Below are 19,706 nucleotides of genomic sequence, written 5' to 3' on the forward strand. Positions count from 1 at the left end.
ACTGTTCCGGTGGCCCCATAGCTAATTAAAAGCAGGCATTTGTTTTGTTTTGCCACTTTTCTTTGATACTTAAGAAGTACATAAAACTAATTTGGTTTTCAGCAGATAGTGAAGCCTTCCAATTAACAGAACCTATGTGAAGACAACGGCCTGGCCAGGCCCTCTGCTCCTTACCATAGACAGGACCTTTTCAGCCTAACCATACCAGGTATACTTTTGCCAATGCCTGCTATTTTACTCTCTACTCCCTTAACGTAAAAGGTCAATACTTTACTCTTTCTTCTCTAGTACCTTTCTTTATTTTATTCTTTTCCTTTTATTTTTATTTATTTATTTATTTATTTATTTATTTATTGCCTTTTTGTTTGCTTAAGGTAGGGTTTCATCATGTAACTCTGGCTAACCTAGAACCTTTTTTTATAGACCAGGCTAGCCTTGAACTCACAGATCTGTCTGCCTGCCTCTATCTCCCTAAGTGCTGCTATTAAAGTCATGCACTATCATTCCTGGCCTAACACCTTTCATAAGCCTCAAGAAAACTGATGTAAATAAATACTCAAAAAAAAAAAAGTATTCCTGACCTAATATATGATGTGTGTGGGGACAGACCAGATACACAGACTATGACTGTCTTATAGGTTTCTATTATTTAAAGATGTATCTCTGAAATAAACAAAACACTGAGTCCTGTCTGCATCAACTCTAATATACACTGAAATAATCTGTAACTAAGATATAAAACAGCCATACATAAAATAAAGTTCATCTGAACAACTGACACATGTGTCTGTCACAGTCTGACTGTGCCAAAAGATTTTTAGCAAAGTAATTTCATCTAGATTTTCGTATCTCCTTGATTAATGAAGTCCTGTCCACAATTCTTCAATTTTACTATTAAACATCATTCATAAATTCAGGAAGGGTAGTATTTGCCATATAAAAGTTTCATGTAGCTAAACTTTTTGGAGATTAATCTAGCTTTAAATGCATGTGATTTTTCTATTCCTCAGGCAGAAACTATAGCTGTAAAAACAGAGAATAGGTTTTTCAGAACATCAATCAATAGTGTTTTAGGGCTCAATACTCCACTGGCATCAACACTCTCATTCTACTTGGTGCCACTAGTTTTAAGGTAAGTCTAAAGGCTTTGGCAGCAGACAACTGTGAGCAAACCACGTGACTAATTGAAAAGATGCCACTCAGCAGAATGAGGACACAATTGACAAGGCATTCCCAAACCCTGGCTGTAACATGAAACAGGTGATACGTCATTAAGTCAAAAAGCTGCTTATAAAAGGTATGTTATCTAGAGCAAAAATCATTATGAATGTCATACAATAAGATATTTTAGGTAATGTCAATGACACCATTTAACATGTCTCATAACCTTGAAGAATTTCCGCAATTGCCTTAGTTACTTTTATATGCTATGCTAAAACACAATGACCAAGGTACCTTATTCAAGAGGCATTTAGTTAGGGGCTTTATAGTTTGCTCACGATGGTGGAGCAAGGACATGGCTGTAGAAGATCTGAGGGCTTACATTTTGATCTGCAAGTAGGGGTTATAGAGAGCTAGCTGGAAATGGTGTGGGCTTTTAAATCTCCAAACCTGCCCCCAGTGACACATCTCCTCAAACAAGGCCACACGTCCTCCTCCTTCTCAAACAGTTCCACCACCTGCTGACCAAATATTCAAATATATCAAAGTATGGGGAACTTTCTCACTCAAACCACAACAGCCATTATCATAACTCCATTTTTTTATTATTATAATTTTAAAAACCACCTAAGAGGATTAATGACACAACAAGAGACTCTTAGACCCAACCCAAATGTTGGGGCCAGGAGTGCATGTTCCCATTTGTACAGTAATAAATGTCTCTGTGAACTCTAGCCAATCATTCTCTTCCTCTCTAAGGTAAGCAAGAAAAACAAACAACAACAACTAAACCCAGAAATTGTGCTTGTTCATCAGGATTAAAGTCCATTCCTACAGTGAAAACATGTGACCAGGGGTGCTAGTGCTCCATGCGCATGAGACCGACTGACTGCAGTGTGTCCATTACTGTCTCTATTGGGACTAACTCCCTAAAAGCACTTTCAATTGGTTCTTCTCTGTATCCATGCACTCCTTAAAAATGTGGTATTCTTTGTTACATACACACACTTTATTAGGTCGTCATTTGGTTACCTTTCAAACTATCATTTTTTTCCATTGTGTTGTCACTTAATGATTTAGATTATAACTGAAAAGGTTCATTGAAGGCACTCTGCATTCCATTCAGTTCTTTTATAAATTTCCTTGTTAATGATGTGAGGACAGTGTGCAGTGCAGTACTACTGATAGGTATAGACAGCACTTAAGAACATAGGTATTCCACTGTCATCTGCAGCGCACACCCAGGCAGCATGCGTCAGGATGGTTATGTTGTCTGCCCCGTTTCTGTGTATTATGTTCACCTTCTGCCCTCTGTGGTTCCTGCTGTAATAACCCTGAGATCTAGACCCCAGCCCACCATGACCAGACACAGCACTGTGACATTTCATGGCTTCCCCTCTTCTCTGCTTCAGTGCTCAGCTCCCCACACCCTTCGCATCTCCACTTGGACCACAAAGCATTTTTCATCTGCTCGTTACTTTCTCTTTGCCGCTCTTAATCAAACTGACAGAAAGGAAAGCACACTGTGAAGGCATCAAGCAGAGCTGCTGAAATGAGAAGGAGATAGGGGAAAGCATGCTTCTGTACTAACCTTTCAAGTCCAAAGACACACGTTCAGTATAAATCAAACACCAGAGCCCAGTGGTCACACCCAAAGCCCCAGGAGAATAAGCATGCTATCATAAAATTCTTACAGTATGGCAAGCTGAGAAAGTTGAAGGGAACAGTGCACACACTGACCCATCATTACCAAGAGGTAGGGCCAGGCTGTGAAAGCTAACAGACAGCCCTGAAGTCTGCTCTATCAGTTGAAACAGAAGTAAGCATTAGTTAAAACATTTAGAGATGGGGGAGAGGGGAAGGGAAGGCAATGAATAAGACATGGGGTGGCATATTTTAATACATACATTTCCTCCTGTCCCTCATTAAAACTCTAGGAAATCCAAATTATTTATAAGAAAAAAAAAGCTAAGCTGCACACTATACAACATTATTTCCTTCTCTCATAAACATTTTTCCTCAAAGGAAAATTAGGTTTATAAAACAGTCTAAATCATTAGAGAGATTTATTCCATTAAAATTACTCTGAAAGAACTGATTTCTAAAAGTCAAACTTGAAAGCAGGCTCATTATTCATATTGTAGTCAGAATTTATCTTCCATAGCCAAGCAACAAATCAGAATCAAAGTATTAAATCCAGCTTGTAGTTGACACTGATCGTTTAATAATTACCCAACATCTTTTCACAGGCTATTTAAATGGTTGGTCTTCACTTCCCAGTCCCGTTATCCTTAGGCAGCCCAGACTAAACCTATGTTCTTCTGACTCTTAAAAATGGAATCTTTCCAATTTTAGTATCCCACAGACTATTTATGAGATGATTCTAATAAAATGTCTATTAACTGATGGAAAGCAGCCAAATTAAATGTCACTGCAGATAAAGTCTTAAAGAGAGGGCAGATATAAAAGAAGCTATAAACTGTCCTACATACCCAAGCAAAACCTGGAAACGAGCAGGTGAAACACATCTTAAGTTTTATTAATTTGGAGCAAAGATCAAGGAAGCTGAAAAAAGTGTATCAGTGAATATACTTATTAGGGACCTTGAGCACCTTCTCCACTTAAAAGAGCAACGTAGAAAATAGCTATGCTAATGAAAATTCTAGAGACCCACATTTCCAAATCTGATGCAATTCTAGACAAAAGGCTGATAATGTGTGATTACATGCATGCAGAAGTCTCCCCCAGATACAAAGCACAAGAAGACTGGAGTGAGGAGTGACCCAGTACATGGAGCTTTTAGAGGTGAAACTAACCTAAACTCATACAGTGAGGATGATTATACAAGGCTCTGGAACGTAACGCCTTTTGAGAGTGAAGGCACATGAATCCTCTCTCAAACGGTGACTAAAGTTAAATGTAAACCAACAACTGATAGGAGTCATGACGCCAAGTACCCTAGAATCCGGCCTGCTCAGAGCGTGTCTTGTCTTAGACACCTGTGTACCTTGGCAAGACGGCTCATCTGATCTTCTGAGAGCGTGCTGCTCGTTCTGCCAGGAGTCCTTGTGGGTTCAGAGCCATCTGCCTCCACATTAGGCCAGACCTTCAAGTCATGCATTCCTTGGCGAAACATACTATAAGGAAAAAAAAAAGTTCAGAGTAGAAGCAAACTGAGGCAGCTCATCACAAAGCAACGTGTGACAAGCTTGCTAAGCTCTGAGGCCCCCATGGTTTGTGCAACAATGAGCTAAGCTGCTAAAGCCCACAAAACTCTCTTCAGGCCACTCTTTTCTTCCTTAGATAATCAGAAAGTGAGAGAGGTCTATAGAAATGGTCTACAATCCAGTATCTACTTAACCGTTGTTGAGGGAACTTGTTGCTAGGCAGACTTAAACAAATATGTACCTCTTTCTTATACGGCGCCAGTGGCAAACCAAGGCAAAATTCAGAGCATGAGTGAGCAGTTACTTAGAGCAACTTATGTGACTCAAAGACAGCTAGGCACCGGCAAGGCTCATCGCAGAACAGATGGATCCCCACTTCAGTTAACCTGCCACAGTTGTACCTCCTGGTACAACAAGCCCACATACAGTGGAGCAGAAACGCATATGAATGGCTGCAAGGTGCAAGAGGGACCAGCGTGAATCCCTGTGAGGGCCCAGTGACTCTCCAGATACCCTCCTTTTATGTAAAGTGCCAAGTCACTGAGGTCAGGGTACCCCTGCGAGTGTTCACTGCTGTTCTGATGAAAATGGTGTCCGCTGTGCTTTGAGGACAGCACTTAACAAGCACTTCAGAAGACATCCTAGCATGGCAGACACTACATTTCTAGGCAACAGAACAATATCGGATTTACAGGATGGAAAGTAAAAAAAAAAACAAACAAAAAAAATCAAAACTTGTTAGTTACATAACTTTTCTATAAACTTGTCTGGGTTTGGGTAACAACTGTACCACCTACAGCATATCTGACTGTGACCGTGAATAAATAACGTTACTCCTTAGTATTCATCAGTTTTCTCATTAATAAAAATACTATATTAAAGATTTTCATAAAGGTTATTACAAAAACACACGAATACAATCTCTTATTAAGTTAAATTCTTTCATGTTTAATACCAAACAGATCTGACAACACAGTGGCAAGAGGATCACAAGTTCTAGACTAACAGAGGCATCTAACGAGGCCCTGTCTCAAAACAAAGTGCAATACAGAACAACCTTAGAGCCGTCTTTAAGGAACTGGCTACCATAAAGCACCTAAAAGTGAGGACCCTCACTTACTCCTTCAGACACAGCACACGGCGGCCCTTCCTCCTCTCTACCTCTCTGCTCCTCAGTGACTACTTGGGCTGAATTTAACTAAAAACAAAAAGCCACATTTGAAGCCAGTCTAGTAAATGATTTAAGCAACTGGGATACGTCTGGAGAGAGTTCAGAATGGGGTGTGATGGAGCGGTACCCTAAATGCTGGTGACTGTCAAGTGCTCACACCATTTTCTTTGGACTAATGGAAACTTAGGAGAAAATCACAGCTATAGGGAGTGAGGTAGACCATGTGCAGAGCCTTGTGCCCACTTGGGAAATTAGGGCAAACAGACAAGACAGAAGAACAGCAGGCCGTCCTTCACCTCCATCAGAGGCTCAGTAGCAGCTACCACTGCAGCTCTGGCTGGCCGGCCCATGCCGTATAGCCAGCCACTGCCAGGACTTCAGAATTACACACACACACACACACACACACACACACACACACACACACACACACACACACACACACCCCTGCGCATCCTCTGCCCTTTGCCTATGGTTCTACCAATTCAGGCAATGCCCAACCTGCTCTTAGGCTACTAAGAAATCTCTGAAGCTACATGTTCAAGTTAAAGACAGTTTGCTGCTGCACAACTACTGTCCAACATGTCTCTGTATTATTCATGAAAATTGACTAAGATGTTCTCTCTCATACTAACACACATGTATAAAACAGATGTTGGCACACAGCACAAGCTGGCAGTTACTGTATTATCTTCCAGTAGTATGAGCTTTGGGCCACTTATACAAGACACTCTAGTAAGTGCATACCAGGGTCCTTTGGGAGAAGAGGCCACCAATATTGTATTGCTAAAGAAACATCTGAGAAAATGAAGGCCCAAAGCAGTGCTTCCCAAAACCACAGAACTGTAGTGGCAGGACATGAAGAAATAGCATGAACAGATTTTTCTAAGATTTAAAACTCTTGGTTCGTGGCAAGCAAACAAACTTCACTCCTAATTATTACTACTAACTTTGCCAGTGCTTGTGATTGAATTTGTATTTCAGGCACATTTTCCACTTCCTTTAGATGGGAGCCAAAGAAAACGTGACTCAATGAGCTACATAAAGAATTACAGACGTGCTCTGCCAGGGTCTAGGCCTGTGAGTCTGGCTGATCCTCCTTATCAGGTGCCCTCCCCTAAGCCCCAGATCTAGGCCAGGTCAGTCCAGTGTCCCTGAATTTTCTAGGCATCTCTAGACTTCTGTCAGGACCCTCCTAGCATGCCCACAACCTCCAGGCTCATCCTCCATCCAGTTAAGCCCTGCCACCCAGCAGAAGCCATGGAGGAAGACTGCTTCCTAGCTTGCTCTTCCTGGCTTACTCAGCCTGTTTCCTCATACAGCTCAGGCTCACCTGCTCTGGGCTGACACTATCTACAATGCACCAACACATGTATTATTTATAAATACAATATTTATCAGGCTCACTAAATGTACTTATATATAAACACGTATATGTACATATATGTGTGCACCTATGTGTATATGTACACACACATGTGCGCGTGGGCACACACACACACACAACAACAAACCAAAAAACTCTACTTTTTTAAGTAATTGCTTAACACAGCACACAAATAGCCAATTTTCTTCATGTGCAAACACTCCTCACACATCACTAAAAAAAGAAAAATTAGGACAAAGGCACTTTTAGCTGGGCATGGTGGTACATGCCTTTAATTCTGGAATTCAGGAGGCAGAGGTAGGCAGATCTTTGTGATTTCAAGCCCAGATTGATTTATATAGTGAGTTCTAGGCCAGCCAGGGCCACAGAGTCAGATCCTGTCTTAACAACATTAAAAAGGGCTGTGTGAAAACTGTATTTAAAAAAAGGAGAGGGAGGCAACAGATATCATTAAAGCAATTTACAGAAATAATCAAGAAACCTATTAAGACAATAATTCTCATTTATATTTAATGATGAGTAAATTAACATGTTTAAACTTTAAAATGGACAAAAACTGAGGCATCTGGTAACATCCAAAAAGTTACAGTCAGTATCCTGTTCCACTGAAAGGCACTACACATCTTTTCAGTTTCCAGATCTGGACCCTAGGTTCTCATTGCTAATGAGTCTATTTTCCTAATATAAATGACATTAGCATTCATTTTCAGTAGAGTAATACAAGTTGTGTTTCTTTTCATTTAGCTGCTGTGGTGGCTAATTATGGCGGTCAAATATCGGTACACATGTGTGAGGCAGTGGTGTTAACTCAGGTGACCCACCCTAATGTGCGGCAACACTCTACAAGCTGGTGTCCCAGACCACATGAACAGAGGGAACAGGTCATGAGTTCTCATCTGTCTTTGTTGCTGATGGCAATTGTAACGGACCAGCTAGCTGCCTCACACTCCTACATCCATGCCTTCCCCACCCACGGTGGACCATACCCTCAAACTGGTGATTGCTTATGCTGCTTTTGTCAGGACTTTGTTGCTGATTTAGCAATGAGAAAAACAGCTAATACAGCATATCTTGGAAGAAACCCATTTCAAATATAATCTCAAAGTGTGTAAGGCCCAGGTACCTAATGTGTTTTCATTGCAACAAAAACCGTATTGCATAAATAATCAAAGTTCTCTAGGAAAGAAAGAAGCCAGCCCTCTGTGGACTAGTGGGCAGAAAGCTTACCCATACTTTCCAAAGAGTGACACAGTTGTTCCTCCCACGGGCACAGCTTTTCCTGGTCCATACACATCCCATATAGTCAAGGCCACTTGGGCGTTCCTGGGTAGGTCAGGGTATTTCACAGGTAGTTTTAGCCATTCGTTCCAACTATGGAAACAAAATCAACAGACTAAATACATATCTTTCTTTCAGATTAACCAATGAAAGATGGCTCTGCAAGATGAGAAGACTCTGAAAATTTCAGGTTTGTATGCTAAAAAAAATATATATATAGAAATCCCATCAATTTTGCTTGTTCAAATATAAAACATGAACTTTTATATCAAGACCCTCAGGCTGAGCAGGGTGGCATGTGCCTATAATCCCAGGACTCAGCCCAAAGCAAAAGTAGTATTATTATTGTTAGTTCAAGGCCAGCCAAGAGAGCTTTGTGAGTTTGAGTTGAGCCCATGCTACACAATGATAGCGCCCAAAACACAAAGTTATGTCACTAAGATGTATGAAAATAGAATATCTGAAAAATAAAGATAAATAAACAAATTCAGAAATACATTTCAACATATTAAAACTTTTAAGCCAAACTATCATTTTCTGTTAACAATTTTCCAGAGCACAACTTCACATCAGGAAAACAACCAATCATATAACAAATTACAAAACAATAATCATATTATAATTATAAAATCATGGATTGCTAGTGCATTTCTGAGATAAGACAGCCCCCGAATAACCCTAACCTCACAAAGCCAAAGCTTACTTGCTTTTGTAACACTTGGACATTACCAACTTGCACATCTGTTTTATCTCAGTAAGCTCTTTTTTATAAATTTTTTTCGAAATATATTTTGATCATTGCCCTTCAACTTACTTCATTGGCACGGAAGACACTTGGCTATTAGCATCTTATGCTTCTCAAGAACGCCTGCAAATAACTTGTTAATGGGTGTTTGTTAATAATGCAGAATAATAGAGAAATAACCAGCAATTTCTCCCTCCATACTCGTCTCTGTAAATATTCTTCTGCATTTAAAATAGGCTCATTTGACAATTGCTACTCCCTTAAGCAGATGGCTTTTAAAATCCCCACAGAATTCCATGCAAAACCATGAATACCCAGAAGGCACACAGAATTCTGTTTACTCACCATTACCCTCGAAGCAGATTATCTCTAGATCAAATACATATGTATCAGTTAAAAAAAACAACAGAATTTTCAAAAACAATAAAAAATATTTATAGCCACGGTAAAATGTGAAACTCCATGAAAAGTAGAGATGTCCACTAATTCTCATTAGAAGCAAAATATCATCAAATCTTTTTTATATAAATTTCTTAAAAAACCAAATTGCATGTTTAAGAGAGCCATTATCTCTACAGATGATTATAAGCAACTAAGTAAATTACTGCTCGAGTGGCAAAACAGACTGACATCTCCTGATACTGAAGAGTGTTATCACTTGTGATGAAGAAAGCAGAGCAGTTGATTGACATGTAGACAATTAACGTGAGGTAAAGAGAAAAAGTGGTGCCAATATCCAAATTAATCTGTGGAACTGTTCATCTCTGTCTACTCCTTAAATTCTGAGAGACAGTACCTTGATCAAGAGAACCTTCCCCTCAAATCTTTTGCTATCTAACTCCTGGCCCCAAGATCTCTTTAAATCAAAGTAAGCATAGCCCGACCTGTTTCACACACTGGGTTTCTGCAGCTCGAGTTCTCTAGGGGGAAGGGTTCCTTCAGCTAACACATGTAAAAACCACTCTAAACACTCCAAAACCCATGAAAGGATCAATCCAAACACCAATGAGGCTGTGTGCTCTCAGCATCATCTCGTCGTCTTCCTCTCTATCCATCACTGCTAACCCAATCCCTAATAAGCCTTCTCCAGATTGCAAAACCTAAATCTGGACACTAGAACCCATAATACATCCCATGGGACTTATTCTCTAGACCAATGGAGACACACTTTGAAATGGAAATTATCAGATTAATACCTCCCTCTCGCTCTCTTTCTTTCTTTGTCACTGTTTAAACTGTTTTAGAGAAGAAGACAGAATCAAAATATTTCTAAAAATTTAAGGGGCAGGGGCTGAACCTCCGTGGTACAGTGCCTACCTAGCATGCACAAGGTTGTAAGTTCCATCAGGATAAAAACAAAACGAAAACCTACCTAAAGAAAAATCCTAAGAACAGTACCAACAACAAATCTCTTCATTTGAATTATAGAAAACTAACATCCAGACACTGCATTCTCTGTGAAGATCTGCATTAGCTGTGACTAAGGTCAGAGAACAACGTTCAGGAGAGAGTTCTCTCCTCCCAAAGTGAAGAGTCCAGGGAAGAGCTCAGGTTGTCAGGCTGATAGACAGTGCCTTTACCCACTGGGCCACAGCCTCCTTTATCATGAGATCTGTGTGTAGGACATGACAGAATAGGAGGCATTAGGACAGACTTGGATACATTTTGGGTGAATTCCTTACTAGAACTCACACAAGTCACAATCAGACCTTTAGATGACAGTGCGTTTTAGTACCCCAAAATATATTATCTAAACCAAGGAAAGGCAAAAATTCATATAGCAAGAGGTTCTTTTACAAAATATTTTTTTCTAGTTTATAGACTACTTCTGGTAGGTACCTACTTATACTGGACAACGGAAGTGTTTATCCATGATTTTTACTTTGGTGAGTTAGGCACTAAATGCACCTTTCAAATAGTGATAGTAGACTTCACAAAACCTGTGAATTTTCCTCTTAATTTCAGTCCACTTTTGTTTGTTTGTTTGTTTTACAAACACCTCCAAGTAGTTTCTCAATCTACTTTCTACAGTTGTCTTAAATCTTAGTGGTCAGTATGTTTTGTTTTGTTGTAATTTTACAACCTTATAAACCATAGCAAAAACAATGAATGAAAGATCTAGTAAATGAGTTGAGACAAAGTTTTTGTTCTAAATTTGTTTGGACAGTGTAAGGAATGGACAATAAAAATTTTCATACCAAAACAAACAAAAGACAGTAGTGGCTGTCACCAAAGACACTGACATTCTATATCTAAGTATATTTTGAGGAACACTGGTGCACTGTATTAGATGTAATGATGGTACTATAATATATTTTTGTTTTGGTTTTTAAGTCAAGAGTCTGACTATGTGAACCATGCTGGCCTCAAATTCATGGAGATCTACCAGCCACTGCCTCCTGAATGCTGGGATTAAAGGCATCCATCACCAATGTCTGGCCATATTACATTTCTATATTTTTGAATAGTTAAAAGAGCCTTGAACTCATTGGCACATGAGACAATTTCCTGAATAGAATACCCACACCTCAGGATCTAGATCAACAATTAATAAATGGGACCTCATGAAATTTGAAAAGCTTCTGTAAGGCAGAAGACACTGTCAACAGAACATAAAGGCAGCCTACAGATTGGACAAAGATCCAAAATATATGAGGAACTCAAGAAATGAAGCACCAACAAAGCAAATAATCCAAATAAAAAATGGGGTACAGAGCTAAACAGAGAATTCTCAACAGAGGAATATCAAATGGCCAAGAAACACTTAAAGAAATGTTCAATGTCCTTAGTCATCAAGGAAATGCAAATCAAAACAACTCTGAGATTCCTTTTTACTTGTACCCATCAGAATGGCAAAGATCAAAACCTCAAGTGACAGCAAACGCTGGTGAGGATGTGGAGAAAGGGCAGTACTCCTCCATTGCTGGTGGGAGTGCAAACTTATTTAACCACTTTGGAAATCAATCTGGTAGTTTCTCAGAAAATTGGGTGTAGCTCTACCTCAAGACCCAGCTGTAAAAGTGGCTTTTATTCTACAATTTTTCACAATTATTGTCTGGGAGGCTTACTGCCTCCTTCTGCTAACCTAGGTCTAGGCCTGGAAGCTTCTAGCCTCCATACAATCTAACCTAGGACTCGAATATTTTCAGCCTCTAAGATTTACTGCTTAATAAGCCACCCTTTCTTGTTCTTTCTGAGCTCTGGGCTGGTGGGTTCAACTCAGCTGTTCTAGCTCAAACTCTTCTTCCAGCTCACCTATAAAATATGGCTTCTCTCTCAGTCCAGAACTAACTCAGCAATCTGCTCTAATCTTCTGGCTTCTCCTCATTTTCTGGATCATTCCATCTTCACCTGAGTTTTCTCTCTGCAACCCATCTCTCTATTACTGTTCTGGTAAAACTGCCTCCTCTCTCTCTCTGAAAAACTGCCTCTTAAGTAGCTTCTTTTTTCCTCTCCCTGTGAGAGTTGGATGTACCCTATTCTGTCACATCTTCTCTGATTCTTCACCTTTTCTGCCACGCAATTAGACATTATTTTCAAATATAGGTGCTTCTTTCTACAAACTAACTTTATCTTAATTTGGGATTAAAGGCGTGTATCATCACACCTGGATCTAAGCTTTTCTTACCTGATACTTGCCCTATATCAGGCTGGCCTTGAACTCATATCTGTTTGCCTGTCTCCTGGATTAAAGGCATGTTTGCATTTCAGCTAGATCACACAGACCTTGAAGATCTTTATATGTGATCTCTTGCCAGAACAGCCATGTTCTGAATTAACATTACTCTACAGCCAGTTTTACCACTCCTGGGCATATACCCAAGAGATACTCCACCACAAAACAATGATATTTACTCAACTATGTTCATAGCAGCTCTCTATTCATAACAGGCAGAAACTGGAAACAACCCAAATGTCCCGCAACTGAAGAATGGATAAAGAAACTGGTACATTTATACAATGGAATACTACTTAAATATTAAAAACAACGAAATCATGAAAATTGCAGGCAAATAAATGGAAATAGAAAAGACCATTCTGAGTGAGGTAACTCAGATCCAGAAAGACACAAATGGTATGTACTCCTTTATAAGCACATATTAGCTATATACTACAATTCACAGACCCAAAGAAGCTAAGAAACAAGAAAGACGCCAAGGGAGGATGCTGGAATCTCACCCAGGAGGGGAAGTAGAAGCAGAAGTAGTTGAAGGAACAGGATAGGAGAGGGAACATGCAGGGACATAAGGGTGGGGATCAGATAAATGGTGTGGGCGGGGAACCAGAGGACAGAAGGCTTGCAGAGCGAGCAGCAACCACGGATGGGAGGACCTCTTAAACTAGCTGCAGATCTGCAATAGGGTGGGCTCCTGGGAGGACATGAGGGTGACTCTAGCTGAAACCCTTGCTGGTGGGGGTCATGGAGACTAGAGAAGCCACCCTCTAACAAGAAAGGACTCCTTCCAGCAGGAATGTACCTGCCTTCAGGATATGCAAGGATTAAGATAGAGCAGAGATCAAAGGCATGTGCAACTGATGCCTGGCCCAGCCTGAGACCCACTCCGTGGGAGAGAACTAACCCCTGACACTACTGACGATGCTCTTCAGTGTTTGCAGATAGGAGCCTAGCACAGCTGTCCTCTGAAAGGCTCTGCCTAGCAACAGACTGAAACAGAAACCAAGACTCACAGCCAAAAATTGGGAGGGGCATAGGAAGCCTTGTAGAAGAGTGGGGGGTAGGAGTAGGAGATAGGATGACCCAGAGGGGACAGGAAGACAACAGAAAACCAACAGTCCCAACTAGCCTGGGCCCAGAGGAGCTTGCAGAGACTGAAGTACTAAGCAAGGACCAGGCATGGACTAGACCTAGGCCCTCTACAACATATATACCCAATGGGCAGCTTAGCCTCCATGTGGGTCCCCCAGAAAGCAGATGGGGGCTGTCTCTGACATGGTCTCAGTTGCATGCCTTTCGATCACTTTACCCTGGTTGTGGCTGTCTTGCCAGGACACTGTGAAAGAGGAAGTACACAGTCCTGATGAGATCGAAGTGCTAGGGAGGGTTTGCAGGGTAGCGGGATGAGGGAGTGAGGGAGGGACAGAGGGGAAGGACCAGGAGGAGAGGAGGGAAGGGGCTACAGTTGAGATGTAAAGTGAATAACTAAATAATTTTTTTTAATTTTTCTTTTTTTATTAAATATTTTTATATATACATTTATATTATTACACATATAGACAATAAACTACCTACAGCAAGAAGAACCACAGAATAATCAGAAATTATACATATGTTGCATTCATGTTTTGGCTATTTGTATTGATAATGACGAAATATGATAGATGTTGATTTACTTTCAGAATTTTAGACTCACTAAGATAGGCAAGATGCTTTCATCAAAGCTGCCAAATACAAATAAAAAAATTTTTTTGCAGAATGAAATGTATTAGTTATGTATGTATGCTTTTTCTAGATATAAATATTTATATTTATTTTGACACCAAGAAGAAAACTAAAGACATTATACTATTGAAATAGTTGATTTGGATGTAGGTAGACCAACAAAGTTTCCTCTCTCTGAAAAGTCTTTCCCAGATTGAGTATAAAAGACCAGTATATAAACAGGGATGTACAATCAACAACAGTGTGACTGTGCACATGGCCATGTCTTGTCTTCCGTGACACTGGTAACAGATATCTTTCCTCATGGGCACACACTTGGGACTGGAGAGACAACTCAGCTGTAAGAACACTCACTGCTCTCATAGATGATCTGGGTTCAGCTCCCAGTACCCACCTGATAACTCATATGTTTATAACTCCAGTTCCAGGGAATCCAACACTCTTTTCATAGTACAAATATAATTATACTCACAAAACGCTTATACACACATAAAATAAAAACTAACCTATACCTATCTATTTCCCATCCTAATTGATTGTAGATTAAAACTGACTAAACATTAGAAATGCCCCCATAAAGTCTATCAGACAAAAAGTACCAGGACATTAGATTAAGGATCCACAATACTATTCTCAAAATCAGAATTTCATGACATCTTACACTGACCCTATATCTCAACAATGTATTGCTAATATGTCATGCAAATTCATAAATAAACTATGAAACTAAAATAGAGTTTCATTTGGAAAACAAAAAATCTATAAATCTGTTGGTCTAATGTATTTTGATGCTAATTAAAAGGCTGTCACACTTGGGAAGGGCAAATGGGATCGGCGTGGCTAAGGGTCCCGTGCTTGGGGAGACAGAGAGAATCTTGGGAAGAAGAGAGACCAGAGGAGAAGAGAGGAGAAGAAGGCGGCCATGGGTTAGATGGAAGAGAAGTACATGGCCTGTATGGATGGACATTTGGCCCAGATGAAGAACATTAGAAAGCATTTGGGATTACGGATGGGAGGTAGCTTGATGGAAATTATTAGAAGCAGATGGCATGGGATTGAGGCAGGGATCCCATACCTGCCCCACTATGGGAAGTAGTTTAAGGGCTTACTATCTGCCCTGCCCCAGGTTAACTAAGGCTGTTTTAAAATATAACAAGTGTCCGTGTCTTGATTGATTGCTAGCGGGTTATACTGCCATAAAAATAATTATAGGCCTGATAATAAACATTATTAGGCCATAGTGGTAATTCAATAATAACATAAAGCTTACCTGAACATATGATGTAAGATCTACTTCTAAAGATCCAAACAACAGATTGGCCATTTCAAACTATCTTAAGTATTTGTGTTGAAGGCCACAGAACAGTAGAGAGAGAGAGTCCAGACATGGCTGTGTTCTGGTTCATGTTGTAAATGAGTAAAATACTTACTCTGCAAAATGCTGACATACTAAATAAGAACGTGAAGTCACTACCACATCCATACAACCATGTGTCCATGGGTAGCATGTGCTTTCAACAGTCTAATGCTTATAGGTATATAGGTGTCACTTCTTATAACATTCGTAAGGCAATGAAAGAACAGTCTAGAATCTTTCTACAACAACAACAAATAAGAAAATAAAATAACTTACTTCCACCTTGTACTAAATGCCTTGTAGGATGTTCTGACTGGTAAGGCCAGAGGCTTCCCTTCAGCAAAGACTTGACAGGTCACATACAGGTCAGAGCAGGTCTCTTGGTACAGCCCGGAAAATTTTAGCATCGGATCTTCTAGGACTGCCTTGTAGCTCTTTTGTTCTCTCTTTCCTTCTAAACTTCCTCTGAAAGCACAAACACAATGTTTCAGAGGTATAGTTTTACAGAACACATGGATATATAGAAAGCTAAGGAGTTTATGCCTGTTAAAGTAACCAGAAACTAACAATACCTTCCTATTTTTAAAAGTAATGTCGCTTTTACATATGGAACTCTGAGAATCCTAATGTTGCTAAGCTCATTCTGTTTATTAAAGATGTCTCCTGTGAAAGCAAATTTTATTTGACAGATGTAATTGTCATCTTGGAGGCTTACGGCCTCCACCCACTAACCTAGGCCTAGTCCTGGAAGCTTCTAGGCTCCGTACAATCTAATTTAGGCTTAGAATTTTTTCAAGCCTCTGGGACTAACTAATAAATAAGCTCAACCTTTCTAACTCTTTCTGAACTCTGGCTGGCTGGTTCAACTCAGCTGTTCTGACTCAAACTCCTCTGCAAGCTGATTGATTCAATCTTTCTTTGATTTATCTGCCTCTCAACTAGACATCACTTTCAAACACGGTTGCTTCCTTCTACAAACTAACTTTACCTACACTGTTTGGGACTAAAGATGTGTACTAAGGGCAAGTCTGTATTCCAGCCAGAGGAGTTTAAAGGTGTTTCATTCCAGCCAAATCACACAGACCTAGAAGGTCTTTGTTTGTGGTCCTTTGCCAAAGAGGCCATCTTGCTGGATGAACATTCCTCTACAGTGTTTTCCTAGGGATTCTTCATTTTAAACCCTGTCACCTACTCTTGATGCACGTCTTAAGATTAACTTTACTCATCTTAGCACTTGGGAGGCAGATGTAGTTGGATCTCTGAGTTTGAGACCAGCCTGGTCTACAAAGAGAGTTTCAGAACAGCCAGGAATACACAGAGGAAACCTTGTTTCAAAATAATAAATAAAATAATTAAATAAAAATAAATAAATAAATTACTGATTTCAATGTATCTGCCCAGCCTTTAAGTGAGTATAGAGACTAGAAATATATATATATGTATATATATATATGTGTGTATATATATATATATATATATATATATATATATATATATATATATAAAGTTACCCAATATAGTAATGCAAGGAACTGTAAAGTCACACATGCTGATGCATGCCTTTAATTCTAGCACTCAGGAGGCAGAGACTGCCAGATCTACATGGTGTCTTCTAGGCCAGCCAGAGACACATAGTGAGAGCCTATCAAAAAAACAAAAAAGAAACAAACAAACAAAAAAAAAAAACCTATGTCTTGCTCTAAGGGAGAAAAACTTACTTTTACCAATTATGTTTTTCCATACTATATACTCATATTATCCCACCATTTCATAATACAAAAAGAAGCTGTACTGGATAGGAATAAACACTATTAAGGAAGTAGGAACATTTCTTGTACATCAATATTGTATCAGCTATCATACTAGGAATCTCATCTATGCTTTTTAAAACCACATTCTCATTTTATACACGAAGAAGCAGAAACTCGAGAGATCACACTCCCTATCAAGATGGAAACACTAACAAGTGAGACTATGAACCAGCATGAGGAGTCCAAGACCGGCTGTCTTCCCACCATAAGAAAACCCAAGTCTGCGTCTTAGACAGACGTCTGACATTTGCCTAAGGCTTCTAGGACATAGGCGCAAAAGAGGGAAAGAACAAATATGCAGTTTTTGGCTCCAGGTAGGAGTGCAAAGTCCTCGACAGCAAAAAGGCTCTCACCAGGCACAGCCCTCAAATTTGTCTCCTATACTCAAGAAATGGCACAGGGTCAAAGTTCTGACAATAGGGAAACTACACAACAAAACTGCACTTGCCCGGAAGGGTGGGTTTCCCTACTTACGCAAATGTTTCTATGGCTCTTGAAGTTAGCATCTCGGGGAAGCCGTCTTTCCCACTCCCGTTCTCATTTCACGACGTGCTCCTGACCTTTATTTCAAGCACGCTGCGACGAGGTTTTACTAAAAGGCTCTTTCCTCCCATCTTCTTGATCCTTCTGTAACTGACGCGGTCTCCTACTCCCTCGCCCTCAGTTCCTCTGCCTTTAAAATGTCAGGCTGTGCAAAGGTTTAGATATACACGACCCTTGTGTGTGATGAAATGGTCTTGTGTGTGATTAAACTGCACCCACGTGCTCAGTTACCCCACCTTCACGATTTCCTAAGCCCCATTCAACCCTCCATCCTTTGCTCTAAAGGGAAGATCTTCCTCTTTCTTAGGCGGAGAAACTTGTCTCCTAAGACTTGATTTCGTCCTGCGTCCGACGGGATCGCAGTACTCCCCACAAAAGCGGGAATGCAAACTGCTCCACACCCCTCTGGGGGCTTCTGTGCAGCTTACACCAGCGATGCCCTTCTCGGCGCAGCCCCTCTCCGCCCCCGCTCCCCGCTCTCTCACATCTTCAGCTGCACGTTGATGTCCAGGTCGCAGCTGTAGATGTAGTGGAACTTCTCCGCTTCCCCCATGGCCGGCTCGGACAGCTGAAGCCGCAGAGACTGCCAGGCACCAGAAAGCCTCCGTGAAGAATCTGCCGCGGCCTCAAAACATGAAAACTTCCTGTTCCGTCCCTCCGCCGGGTAACCTACCAGTCCCAGTCCGTAACGCAATCATGTGCGACGGAACCGCCCCTCGGCGGGCCGCTGTACGCATGTGCACCTGGGGCCCGCCATCTTGCTTAAGGGCAAAGGAGGAGCCAGGAAGCATGACTTCTATGGTTACATTCCAGTCTTCCTGCTTTGACAAAACTTTTTTTTTTTTTTTTGAAACCGGGAAAATTCGGCTTGAAGTTAATGTAATGGCATTCACTTAGTGAAAGCCAAATAAAGAAGAGGCACAAAACTTTTTTTACAAATTTATATTCTAGTCTCCATTAAAAGATTTGATTATTTTTTACACATGAAAATATGTATATTCTTATTTATTTCAAAAAGAGACATGCTTTTAATTCTTTATCACCTCCCAAGAGATTTGATTATTAATTGGTTGTTTCCAGCAGACTTTTTGCTTTGTTTTGTTTTGGGTTTTGGTGGTCGTTTTTGTTTTGTTTTGTTTTGTTTTGTTTTGTTTTGTTTTGTTGGAGCTGTATTGGGGTGTAGTGAGGAGGATAAAAAGGACTAGACAAAGACTGAAAAAGATCTGGGTTTCACTTTGGCACTGCCAATATTTCTGCTCTAGTGCTTTGTATTGGTATATTCTGATCCTGTACAGTTCAAGACAAAACTCTACAACTGTTGCCTAGAAAGTGCCAATAATAACATAAACTCAATTTTTCAACCTTCTGAGTTGCTGTAATTTACTCTTGTAACATTTAACGTACTCTAACAGTTTCGGTCTTTGTTTAGAATTACAATTTAAAATTATTTGAGCAGGGCGTAGTGGTGCACACCTTTAATCCCAGCACTCGCACTCGGGAGGCAGAGGCAGGTGGATCATCGTGAGTTCAAGGCCAGCCTGGTCTACAAAGCAAGTCTATGACAGCCAAGTCTATACAGAGAAACTCTGTCTCAAAAAAAAACAAAACAAAACAAAAAAAAACAAAAAAAAACAAGAAACAAAACTCAAACAAACAAAACACCGGCGTGGGGTTGGGGGTGGGAG

General features: G+C 40.2%; 1 protein-coding gene across 1 annotated transcript in view; it reads right to left on the reverse strand.

Annotated features, from left to right (window-relative positions):
• Positions 1-18,688, reverse strand: part of PIK3C3 (phosphatidylinositol 3-kinase catalytic subunit type 3) — an 83,900-nt gene extending 65,212 nt beyond the window's left edge. The window contains exons 1-4 of the mRNA XM_084780870.1: positions 18,507-18,688; positions 15,944-16,132; positions 8,114-8,257; positions 4,169-4,298 (exon numbers count right to left, since the gene is read on the reverse strand). Of these exons, the coding sequence (XP_084636996.1) occupies positions 4,169-4,298; positions 8,114-8,257; positions 15,944-16,132; positions 18,507-18,574 (531 nt within the window). The 5' untranslated portion in view covers positions 18,575-18,688. The remainder of the gene's footprint in view (positions 1-4,168; positions 4,299-8,113; positions 8,258-15,943; positions 16,133-18,506) is intronic.
• Positions 18,689-19,706: the final 1,018 nt, after the last annotated feature.

The sequence above is a fragment of the Acomys minous genome, assembly GCF_964271855.1.
Source record: "Acomys minous genome assembly, chromosome: 4".
In the NCBI taxonomy this organism is placed as follows: Eukaryota; Metazoa; Chordata; class Mammalia; order Rodentia; family Muridae; genus Acomys; species Acomys minous.